At 40.1% G+C, this 13,357-nt stretch overlaps 1 protein-coding gene across 2 annotated transcripts in view; it reads left to right on the forward strand.

Moving 5' to 3' along the window:
- The first annotated feature begins 243 nt into the window (after positions 1-243).
- The window catches only part of LOC115780252 (histone deacetylase 7-like), a 39,432-nt gene continuing 26,318 nt past the window's right edge, over positions 244-13,357 (forward strand). The window contains exon 1 of one of the 2 annotated variants that reach the window (XM_030729344.1): positions 244-409. In XM_030729344.1, coding sequence (XP_030585204.1) covers positions 391-409 — 19 coding nt within the window. In that variant the 5' untranslated portion in view covers positions 244-390. Of the gene's footprint in view, positions 410-8,921; positions 9,104-13,357 lie in introns of those variants that run through there. The other variant, XM_030729345.1, reaches the window with a different exon arrangement.

Genomic DNA, 13,357 nt, shown 5'->3' on the forward strand with positions numbered 1-13,357 from the left:
CTGGTGCAAGGGGAGCACTGCCAAATAAGTTACTGGGGGTGTGTGCGTGTTGTGGGGGTGAGGGGGCTGATAGGGCAGAGCAACTGTGTCTTCATCTGAAATAGAGAATTAGGGGTAGCGACTTAGAGAGAGAGAGAGAAAGAGGGAAAAAAAAAACTATAGCGAGATAGTTCAGCTCACATGAGAGGAAGTGCAAGACAGAAAAGTCAGAGGGAGCTTGCTGTGTCAAGCAGTTGACTGTGACTCTCTTTGTGAGTGCACATTTGGGCTCTGGCGCTGCTGCAGCACCACCACTCCCCTGTCAGAGCAGGAGCTATCTTCTCCCTGAGCTTCCCAGTCTGTCCCAACCGCTGCCTCTGTGACTGACCGGACAGAAGGACCACTCAGTGAATGTCAGCACATAGAACCGGTGAGATTTTGCACGTATTTGTATCTGTGAAGGAATGATTAACAGCTGTTTAAAAAAAGTGTCTTCTTCAGTGACTTTATGTATGTATCACCAGGAAAGTATGTCAGCTTTTCATGAGTTAAAGAGGGGACTTTAGCTATACTTGCAGATGTGGACACAGTTCTGCTGGTAAAGTTGTTGGGCAGTGGTCTTAAGTGTTAATAGATTTGGTTTTGCCGGGAGTTGTGAGGGGATCGGGCTTGCTCTGAATTTAGAGCAGCAGCTATTACACACATTGCAATCTACGCTTTAGAATCATGTATGTTTATGAAATGTCCAAGAAGGACATTGTGGAAGAGCAACAGGAAAAAAATTATTTCTTACTCTCTTTTTTCTGGCTTCATTTGTTTGGTCTTTGACGTGCTGTTTCTCGGGACGGGGAAGGGGAGAAAATTGGAAACAGAACCAGGCACCCTGGAGAGCTAGTGTGTCCATGAACAATTTTGTAGTACCTAAAAGGAGGAGACAAAAAACAACAGTCCCTCACTGCGATGAACCGCTGAAGGAGACAGAGTGACAGAGATGAGGGAGAGAAGAGACAGTGAAAGGCTGGAAAGAGATTTGTTTGACAGTGAGAGCTAGTCGGTGTCAAAACAACCAAAGATATCACGGGGAAAGGAGCAAACACTGAAAATGTGTCGACATGACAAATCTTGCTTTTGCATTTGCATTTTTTTGCCTGTAAAGCCAACCCTCACTTTTAAAAAAAAGCAGGTAAAATTAGGAGAATGCACTCTACAGCAGGTTTAACTTTTCACCACCTCTTCCTTGTTTTTGTGCACTGTGACTCTACGTACAGTAAATCTTGCTGCATAAGATGAAATGCTGGCTTTGGCCTTTGGCTCCTCTCTCGCCCAAAAAACACAAAACTTTTGCTCTATTTTTACTCTCCCGTGCCGCTACACATTTAGACACTTGTCTACGTGGTTTGGACTATAAATCAGACTTTAATTGCTCCATGTTGTCTTTAAACCATGATGGTTCTTGTTTGAGCAACAAATACAAAGAATGATAAATGCGATTTTGTGTTTTAAGGAGTTCACCATAAAAAAAAAAGTATTTCTGGTCATAAACACAATTTTGTTTGGCTCAGGTAAAAGAGACATTTAACAGCGTTATCAGCTTTATCTTGAGAACTTGTAGCAGCACATTGTTTATGGACAAAATGATTAATGAATGAACTAACAAAATTAGCGTATTAATCCATAAAGAAATAACTGATATTTGTGACCATTTTAAAAAGTATTGAAACACGAAAGCATATTTAATTTGATTGGAGAACTAAACACAAAATCTGAAAAGCCAATCTATATAACTACATTAACTTGCCGATTTGTGTGTCTGATGCTGCGATAAATCATCAGAGTTCTGGTTTGTTTGGTTTGTAGAAGTCAGGGGGCAGCAGGTTAAGAGGCCACAGTCTGCTGAAAGTGGCCTTCTGGGATGTAACTCTCCCTCTCAGTTTCAGACTTTGTGTCTGAGGGCACAGGAAGGGCTGCTAAAAATGTTTCATTTTGACATTTGCAACAGCTTTCTCTAAGGTGAGGTCATTATCCGTCTTTGGAAGTCTCCACCAATAATCTTTGATTTCTAATCAAACCTTAAACACATCTTTGTTTTGGAGTACAAAAACAACCTGCGGATTTGCACCAGTCCATCACATTTTGAGTGATAGTACCATAACTTAGGCCAAAAATGCAGCAATCCAAATCAGAGCAGCTTTCATCAGGCCGGCTCTGGTCTAAAGAGGGTTCTTCAGGAGAGGCCGAAAACTGGGGTCAAGTGAGCACTATAAGGAAAGACGTGATGAAAGCCTCTAGTGAGTGTCCTTTTGTAAACTCAGTTCCATCTTCTCAGGCTGTTTGTTCTGATTAATTAAAAAAAAAAAAAGATGTGGTCATTAATATGAATACCACCATCTTGTGGAAGTGTACTTTTACTGCAAGAATCTGATCTGCAGTTGACCTAAACTATAGGAAGTTGTTTCAACAGAAAGCTTCAGAAATGACTTGACCAGAGCTAGAAACCCAGAAAAGATCAAACATTTGAAGGGTTTTGCTTTTGTTACTCCTCTCTTTTTAACAATAACACTGAGTGATAAGCAGGAGGATTGAAATGAACTGTGTCTCCTACTGTTGCATACTGGAAATACAATCCCACATCTTAAGACCTGTTTCAAGATGAACTGAGTTTACAGAAGCTTCAGTCAAATCACCACCCCACAGGTTTATGCAGCCTGATACGCGTAATTTACTAAAAGCCACACTGCACACATTTTCAGAGTTTTACGCACTGTTTTAAACTTTGAAATGTTTTCACATGCTCTCACAGAGGAGTGTGAAGGCGTCATAAAGCAACACTTTCCAGTGTCACAGACAGTTTCCCAAGAAACCAGGCGAGCGATGAGCGCTGTCGCTCCCCTCTGTGGCTTTCCTACGCTTTGCTGTTGGGAATGGAAAGGCTTTAAAAGCTGCACCCACCGCTGCGAGCAGCCTCCAGCAAGCTCCTTGGTTCAAAGTTACCACACAGCTGCTGGTTCGAGCTTAGCGAGACCCACCTGAACACGTGCTATGGTTTGATTACACAATTTCAAGTGTGCATTTAGAAAACCACAAGTTTACATGTGAAATGTAATTTTTTTCTTTTAATTTTTATTTTCTTTCATTTAATTTCTCTCTCATTTCTGCATCTCTCATTAATAGTTTAAGACAAAAAGTGTTCGTTTTTTGCCACTTTGAGGCAACAGAGCAAGCTATAAACACAACACTGATATACTTTCACCCTTTAAGGTTCCTATATTGAACATCTTCATTAGTCAACTTTGTACTGCTACTGTGTTTGGAGTTAACAGTTGATCAGCTGAGCTTTTATGCTAAAAACAGCTGTCTGCTGCAAGTGAAAAAGAGGCTAATGAGAGTGAGAGTGAACAAAACAATGAGCTGAAAAACTGCAGAGTTAGGTTAGAAGCAAGCACCTCCTTTCAGGTAACACACAGTATATTTTCAATATTGTGCAGTTTAAGTGTCACCTGTTTTTCATCCCCCCGCGCATGCTTTGCATCAGTTTACTGCTTCTACTGACATCTTTTTGCAGAAAAACAGGAATAACTGGCACAGTAGTGAGACAAAAGCAGTGAACTTTTCAAAATAGACATATCAGACTGAAAGAGAAAAATAAAAGCGTAAAACAGACTGTATGTAGAGCCATCTGCCTGCATGTTTCCGTTCATGTCAAAGCATGTTTCTGTCTGCATAGATGTGTCTCTAAGGTAGGATGACCCCCCTGGGCTAGCAAAAAAAACAAAACAAAAAAAAAACCAGATTGTTGTTTATGGATCCCCTGCTTCCACCCATTACCAGGAAATCTGTCCGACTGATAACTCCACACATTCCACAAGTCCCAATAATATACTAAGGTATTTCCATTCCTGATCCCTCCAATATCATGCACATTATCCACATCCAGCAGTCAATATAAGAGACAAAAATTACACTTGCACAGTGACCAACAACAAGCTGCCACTGGGTGTTTGTTTTTGGTACGTGAGGGTCAGTGTAGTCTGTGCATCTTACTCATCTGTGAACCTACCCTTATTTTTTCCTCTCTAATCACTTTTCACTCTTCCTGTCTTTTCCTTTTTTCCCTCTTTCTGGCACTCTGCCCTGCAACTGCTGCTCCCTCCATCACCGTATTGCCTGACTGCATTCTTCTCATTCCTACCGGCTTCCTGTGACTGAATGAGGAGTGAGCCCCACCGGCCACAAGCCTCCACCTTGAAGTCCTCCTCATGTATCCCGTGGGCCATTTTACTCAATCACTCCCTATCAGTGTTTTCTGCTTTAATATCCTTCTGGGAATTTTTTAAAAAATAAAATAAAATCGAGCCCCAATATCTCGCTGAATTGTCATTTTACTCCAAGGTGAGGATGTTCATACTGTAGTGGAGGGTCTAATGGCTGCCTCACTGTCCAGAATCCAGAAGATGGACTGCATGCCAAATGCAATCCAAATACTCACATGTTAGCAGCAGCCAGAGTGCTCACTGACTGCAAAGGCTAGAAAGTGATGATGTGAGGGAGAACGATAAGAAGGGAGAGCTCTGTTGACATCTGATGACGATGTGTTAAGCATAAATACAAACACTGCCAACCTTATCGGTCCTGCAAATCACAACTGACAGCGACCACTGTCAGCTGAAAGAAGCCTGCTTTTGCCCAGTTTAATATGAATTATTATGTTTTAATAATGGCTCATTAAATGATTTAATAAATCCAAAATAAGCAAAATTTGGGGAAATGTAATTTTAGTAGCAACCGTTTCCAATTGCCCTCTATATCTGTAAATAGAAGAAGCTCTGTCTGAAGCATGTGCCTTTCAAACTCAAATCAAATTCAATTTGCTCGACCGTATCTCAAATGATTCGTGCCGCAGTCAGCCCCGTGACTGGGGGATGGACTGGTAAAACCTGCCAAGAGTACAGGGAAAAACACAAAGTGTTGTTGATAGCAGTTTTTACTCGGGCCACTATTTTCCCTTTAGGTACATAATTTAACAACCACAAACCTACTGACTCCATCACAGGACTGGGACCAGTCTGAGTCATGTGAAATTTAAAAAAAAAAAAAAAAAACTCCAGCTGACCTAGTTCACTGACAGTTATCAGTTGTGCTCTCTGTGATTAGTTTATCTTCAGTTTTCCAGTTATGCTGACTTCATGTGGATGAGCACAGATTTAGGGTTAGGAAACTGTGAAACAATGCGAGAATTCAGTTTGCAAAAGGAAGCGTGAGAATGTATTTCAGAGATAAAATAGCACTTTATTGTCCAGTGGTGGTGGGAGATGTAGCCACAAAATCATAAAACCATATTTCAAGAAACCTCTCGATAATATTCCTGATGATATAGAGGAAGAAATTGCCAAACAATGTTTTAAACCAGCTTCTTAAAGTCCTACTTTTCCACCATTTAACAGTAATTTCCATCCACTCATTTGCTCTTCCTGTCATGGAGCACAACTAGTGATGCTCGGTTGAGTCATTTGTTTAATTTTGGGTCACACATCATCAGCTGTTAGTACAGTACTATGGAAAGGTCTCGAGCCACCTCTCATTTCTTTATATTTTGAACGGAAAACAGGAAATAGGTGCAGTGATTTACTGAAATGTGTAAATGTACATGGAAATACAGTATATGAGGCAATAACTGAGTTCATACGTTTCTAATGAGCTTAAAAGTCAATATTTGGTGTGACCACCTTTATTCTTCAACACAGCCTGAACTCTCTTAGTCAAGCTTTCTTGTAATTTCTTTAAGTAGTCTTCAGGAATAGTTCTCCAGGCTTCTTGAAGGACATTCAAAGCTCTTCTTTGGATGTTGGCTGCATTTTGTTCTGTTCTCTACCAAGATGATCCCACACCCTTCCACTGAGACCATTCCCGAAGAGGCTTCACTGAACAATAGATGCATCGACTGAAGGGTCAGACCATCTAAAGAAAAGAGAGGTGACGGAAGACTTTCGTACAGTGCTGTATCTCTCTGTAACTCTCGTTGTACTCAACAGTGTGTTTCTTTGCCTCAAGTGGAAAAACAAGTTTTGCTGTTTCCACCTTTGCGGGAACAATTTTCTTGCATATTTTGTAAAGTAGTGTGCTTTGTTGGAGGTTGTTGAAGTAGCTCCTTTTTAGCTACTAAGTTGTCATAGGAGGCTGACACGTGGCTCTCGCTGTCAGACAAACCTGGGCTTGTCTCATTGTTGTGCGCACTAGGGAATGTAAACGCATGGCGTTGCTATAGCAATGATATCACAATAGGATGCTTTTAGATTGCATAAAAATGTATTCGGTATTATCGGGGACGATATGATGTGGAACAGCTCTACTATCCAGTGAGGTTCACAAGGTGGTCAGATGGCAAATTAAAGCGTAAGGCAAAGGTGTCAGCAAGGTAAACACAGACTTCTGTGGTTTCCCAGTCATTTCTATGGACAAATTTAAATTGTCAGTTACCATAAAACTGTAGTAGATGAAAAGATATATTAGCTGTAAAACTGATTCATTCATATTAAAGTGCTTAACTATTTGCACAATATGATCATTAGCCAAGACAATAGGGCAACCACCCGCTCGTCCCTTAATTCAACATGCATCATCAACATTTTATCTCTTTCAAATCAGTAACTGCTGTGTCTACATAACTGGATAATGAGCAAAGAAAATATTCACAGCTGATAAACATCTGAGAGTCTTAAGACTAATGTAAGTTGTTAGTGACTGTTGTTCATTAATGTTATGGCAGTTTCACTTAAGTCATTGTTAAATTATGCTGTTGCTGTGTGGGTCTGTAGTGTGCCTTTGGTTATGTCATCAAAAGTGACTCATCCTATTGTATGTCAGTCGACTGTTACCTACTGCCATACCTGCATTCTTCTATTTTTGGAAGTGGAACTTAGCAACAATGCATGTGTATTATTTTTTTTTCTCCACCGTTCCATTTTTAGCCCGAAGACTGTAGCCACAGGCCTTTTTTTGACTGATGACATGTCATGGTAAGAAAAGCACAGGTGTCATTAATAAGATGAATTTTTGTATTGTTCATGCTGGCTGACTCTAGTGGCATGCAAGGACACAGGGTAAGTAACACCTTTGCTTTTCCTGTCATGACATGTTTTCACTGTTAGATTCAATTTACATGCTTGACATAAAATATGTTATATATATATGTTAAAAAATTCCAAGATGTACAGTTTTTGGTGGGGGGACTATGCAAACCACAGTTCACGCTGATATTCAGAAATGGTTTTGTTCATTTGTTTGTTGCTTTAGCTTTATGGAGCAGATGATCTGAATCGTTTCAAAAAAAGGTTTTTGAGGTCTTCCAAGCCTACAACAGAACATAAACCAACTCCACTATTTTCACATAGTTTCAGAACACAACTATCTAATCAGTCAATCACACAGGAGCACCTTAGTGCATTTGTATGTGTAGACATGGTTAATATGACCTGCTGAAGTTCATACTGAGCATCAAAATGGGGAAGAAAGGTGGTTTAAGTGACTTTGAATGTGGTATGGTTGTTGGTGTCAGGCAGGCTGGTATTTCAGAAACTGCTGATCTACTGGGATCTTGCCACAGAGCCATCTCTGGGGTTTACAGAAACAGTCCAAAAAAGAAAAAAAAATATCCAGTGAGCTGCAGTTCTCTGAACGAAAATGCCAGAGGTCAGACGAGAATATCCACACTGCTTCAAGCTGATAGGAAGACAACTCAAATAACTGCTCGTTACAACCAAGGTATGCAGAAGACCATCTCTGAACACACAACATATCGAACCTTGAAGCAGATAGGCTACAGCAGCAGAAGACCACATCTGGTGCCACTCCTGTCAGCTAAGAACAGGAAACTGAGGTTACAATTTGCATTCACTCATCAAAATAGGACAATAGAAAATTAGAAAAACATTTCCTGGTCTGATAAGTCTTGCTTTCTGCTGCAACGTTCAAATGGTAGGATCAGAATTTAATATAACTAACGCAAACACATAGATCCATCCTGGGTTTTATCAGCCTACCTTCAGTCTACCTGAGTACTGTTGCTGACCACGTCCATCCCTTCATGACCACAGTGTACCATCTTCTGACAGTTGCTTCCAGCAGGATAACTCACCATGTCACAAACTGGTTTCTTGCACGTCACAATGAGTTTACTGTACTCAAACGGCTTCCACAGTCAACAGATCTCAGTCCAGGAGAGCACCTTTGGGATGTGGTGGAATGGGAGATTCACGTCATGGATGTGGAGCAACTGTGTGATGCTATCATATTTATATGGACTAAAAATCACTGAGGAATGTTTGCAGCACCTTGTTGAATTTGTCATGCAGAATTAAGGCAGTTCTGACCGTAAAAGGGGGTCCGAGGTGTGAGTGAGTGTCCAGTGAGGTCCAGTGAGTGTTACTTGTATACGTGAAAAATGTATACGTGTAGCATTTTTCAATATAGCAAATGGTTTGCTCACATAAAGTAACTGATTAAGATTGGATTATATATCTATTTTAAAACAGTATGGGGATATAGTGTCGATTAGGCAGATTTTATCCCAGATGTAAAGCAGAAGGTGCGCTGTACACACACACACACACACACACACACACACACACACACACACACACACACACACACACACACACACACACACACACATACACACACCGCATCTCCCTTACCCTGTGGAGTTCAGCAGATGGAGCCCGCACACCAGCAGCACACACGCGGATGAAAGTGAGACTTCCAGCTGGTTTTATCAGCAGTTTCACCACCGACAGACGAACTCGGCGAGGAGGAGACAGATGAATAGAAAGCAGTGCGTGCAGACTCTCTTTCTCTTACATAAGTTGATTACCGACACATTTCTGTACGTACGCACGGCTCTGACAGCGACGCGCGCTCACGGTCGGAATCGTCGCTTTTGATATTATTACCTCGAACGGTCAGATAACTGTCACAATAACGCAGAAAAAAGCGCTGAAGATGACAAGGACAGGCTCTTGGACTAAGCTTACGTTCATCTGACTTGTTGTAACCCTTGTAGCTGGCTTTTATTCCCACCGGTGTCTTTTGAAAGTTAAAATACGTCGCTTTTGAACTTCACCTCCAAAAGGTAGGCGGTGTTTGCTTTCTTAAAGTGCTCTGCAAAATAGCTAGAAAACGTGGTGAATGTTGTAATTATTGCAAATGTCTTTACTGTCAGTTTATTGCTTTCTTGGGCGTCTCAGTCGAAGTACTTACTGCGTCCACAGTGTTTCATAGTGAAAATGTGAATTAAATTCCGCTCCTCGCTTAAAAACACGGTTATATCTAGGCTGTGTTTAGACATTAGTCCCGGTGTAAATCCTCACATGGGTGTGATAGTCGAGCTCAAAAGTTTGTAAAACACACTTCAAGAAATGCTATTGTAGCAATTAAAATAATTGCTAAAATATTTTCTTTCTTTCTTTCTTTTTTTAATAAAATAAGTTTCCGTGTCTTGAGGACATGACCCTGCTGTGAAATTATTTAACAAAGAGCTGAATGTGTAACAAAAGGTGCCCCGGTAATCTAATCTGACAGACAACATGACTATTTTGAGGCGTTAAATGGGGCAAATAAGTGTGCAATTATGGTATTAAGGCTTCATTGTGAGTGCTGGTGTAGAATTTCCTTCTGGATCTATATCTGCCCATAGCTGAAAAACTGCACTACTTATTCACTACCAGGACACAGATGTTTGGTTGTGTGGTGATTTATATTATACTGTTATATTATAAGAGAAGTCATTTAAAAAAAAAAAGTTCAATCCCACCCAAGCCCCCTTCAGTCCCCTGAAAATGAAAGGACACCCACATTTACACACCCACAGCAGTCATGCTGGTGTAATGGTCTCATGTGTCCAGGTTTGCTCCCTTTCTTACCACAGGATGAGGTCATAGCCTTAGTACTGATGCAGAGATACAGTTACATTAGTTTCATGTGGGACACGCCAGAGGAATCAACACCACGTACACTCCTCGGCCCCTTTTTGTTGCCTTTTAGATTTCTCTACTCGCGTTTATGTCCCTTTGTGTTTACAAAAATGTATCCCTGAATAAAGACTTTGATCATATTGTATTTACCAGGCCTTTCTGTTACCTTATCACCTTACCTAAGCTATTGATGACAAATCCCCCATTGGCCCACGCGCTGTGGCACCCTATGGGCTTGTCACTGTGGCTAGGTCTTGTATGGCTGAGAGAAAAAAGATGATTCACGCTTACAATGCAGATGTAGAAATTCTGTTTCTCTCTGTCTATGATAAACCAAGACCTTTCAAAGTCAAGTTCACTTCAGCTTTTTCTCACACAACTTGTGTGAACTGTTGGTGCATTGGTCTAAGTAGTTGTGAAGCTTGCTACTTATACAAATTTTTAGCAGACAGCTTCACTGTGGAGGGGTTTGATATCAGTCAGTGTTGTTTTGTTTAGTTTTGCAGTGTGAAGTCTAGTTTCACTTTGTATAGTAGGGGTAACCTCTAATGGTTACTTAAAACATCCTAAATCACTGTATTTATTTAGAGTGTTTTCCTACCATTTAACTTACTGTGTGGTTTGGCCCCTCTTGTAAGGAAATATATGGCGTGTAGTTACATTTTATGCTGAGTGTTATTTAGTGTTATTACATGAATTATATGGACAAAACTTATAATAGGAACCATTGCCATTAATGAATGTCTTATTTGAAGAGCACAAAATCGTGTGTTTGCTTATCAAAGTAGATGTGGATGAATTTTCTCTCGACTGCCTACTTAGTCTAATCATTTTGAGATGATAAATCAGTGATAGAGATCTGACACACAGGACAAAGGGACTGTTGTTTTCAGTTGTTTGGGTTCTTTCCTTAAATCATAGGCACTAGATACACTATCACAGTAGGCGCCAGTTAATTTTCATTGTCAACCCACAAATAATGTGAAGTCTAAATGGGAGCCATAGAATTCATTTTATCAAACTGAGGCCATTAGCTGCTCATATAAATACTTCATTTTATTTTGCATGGTGCATCGATGACTAATTTGACCAGTTAGGGATCTTCCACCACTAGCATTAATCACTTCTTTATATTTCATCAGTGGTTTAAAATCAGTTGAGTAAACACTGATAGAGAACCTTTTTTTTGACCCCACTTGATTGCAGATGAACATCTACATTTATAGTAAGAAACACAACAAAGACACATTTAGTGATAGGGTCATCATCTGGTATCCATTTTGGGTGTATCTTTGTCCTGTAGGGTAGTTATGGAGGGGAATATTAACCTTTTCCCAGGACAGATAACCTTTAAAAGTCCCTAGTGTTTTCCCTGCGTGAACACTGACAATAGGGACAGTGTTCTGGGCTGGCCAGAGCCCCAGATCACATTTCCTGTTCCTGATTTAAGATCAGTTCAGCTGACTACTGATACACTCTGCTCCTCAAAAACACAATAACAGGACCATCACTTTGTTGTTTATCATGTAAGCCCGTGTTTGTGTTTGTGAGAGAGAACGGGCATAAAATGAAGCATGATGGGGAACTCAAAGTTCAATCAAATACCGTAAGCAGGACCAAAAGCCAGCTTTTACCAGAAGACAGTAACCTTATTCTTACTAACTGCAGGGTTTATTTGAAACAAAGAAGCCCTTCAGTGTACATAGAATTCCTATTAGTGTGCAATAACAGACAGCGATACATAGTATGCTAGAGATACACAAGTGAATTAGAGTAGGAAGTTAATATGAGAACCTGTTTTCTCAGTCAAATCATCCTTATGCCAGGTGTTGGCTTTTACCGGAAAAAAAAAAACAACGTATGCCTATATTTCTGCATGTGTGGGCGTGTAAAGGCCACATAACATCTGGTAATATCTGGATTACAGAGTATAAGGATAAATGTCTGTGGGTGGAGATGAGGTGCACAGACTACTGACCTGAATCGGGCCGTGCTCAGATGATCAGTCACTGAAGTACTTTCTTTTGAAGTACATAAAGGAAGTCAGACACTGCTTCCATCAGGTCAAATTTTGGTTCTTGCCTTAATTTGCATGATGAAGGGCACAGTTACATAATAACATGTTTAATATGTCTGAATGCAACTGTGCATGAGTAACTGAACGGCGAACACCTGCTAGAGCTTTAAAGCTTCAGTGTTAAGTGTTCTTCCTAAGAGTGTGATGTATATTGTGTGTCTGCGTGTGTGTCCTGAGGCAAATATCAGACTCATGCCAATCATATGAAGGCACTCCTGTTCAAATTTAGCTTCTTCTTTTTTTTTTGCCCCTTCCAAAATCAATGACCTCTTGGAACCAACAAGAGAAATAAAGAAACCATTTCAACAATTGCCAGTCTGTCTGTGAGAAGTTGAGCAGGAGAATCACACTATTGGAGTGATATGCTTCCATAGACACACCACTCTTCAGTGAACTGGAGATCCCTCACCTCTTCCAACCCCATTTTAGCAACATGTCATAAAGAGAAATCATGTATCTCTCTGACCTCTGAATTTATGGCCAAAAAAGCATTGCAGAAAGACTCAGAAAAGCAAAGTGATGGCTATGACATGTGCTGTTGACAGTTAAATGTAGAAATACATGACATAGTAATAAATTGTTCATACTGGTTTTGCCGGGGTTTAAAGAGTGAACCAAATCAAAGTAAAAGGAGTTAAGCCTGTTCCATTACTCATTCAGTAGCCATGCCTTAGGGGTGCTTAAAAAATGAGCACGGGCTGTTTAAAATATCTGTGTTGAGCCGCACAGCTTGACAACGCTTGACAACCACGTAACAATGGCATTAATCCTACCATGATGCCAGCTGGCTAATCATTACTCCTTCCGTAGCACTAACTGAACCCATCATGATGCCAGATGCATCCATCAACAGTACAGAAATGCCAGATATCTTATAATAACGTGTATGCCACATACTTTTTTACGTTACAGAAATTTCAATATGTATTCCTTAGATTTGGTTTTGAAGATGTATTTGAGATTAGGAGTAAGCATTTTACATTTTACATTTTTATTATTCCAGCGTCCTATATTTGTTAACATTTTGTGTTAAATACCCTCATCTTTGGGAATCAATTTAAAGTCAGTGCTGTGGGCTCTTGGAAATGCTGACATGCCATCTTTCTGACAGTTTTCTAGCTAACAAATACCAAAAAATGGATCAAGTCATCTAGAAATACACACAACAGCAAATTTATTTAATGCACTAAACTTCATTTAATAATAAATAGTAAATTTATAAAATTTTCAACATAAATAATGATAAGTGAGAGACAATTATACTGTCCTATCAGACCTTTATGCACTACATTATGTTGCTGCCAACTGCCAACTGTTGATACAATGAATGTCAATA

The sequence above is a fragment of the Archocentrus centrarchus genome, chromosome 5 (genome assembly GCF_007364275.1).
Source record: "Archocentrus centrarchus isolate MPI-CPG fArcCen1 chromosome 5, fArcCen1, whole genome shotgun sequence".
NCBI lineage: Eukaryota > Metazoa > Chordata > Actinopteri > Cichliformes > Cichlidae > Archocentrus > Archocentrus centrarchus.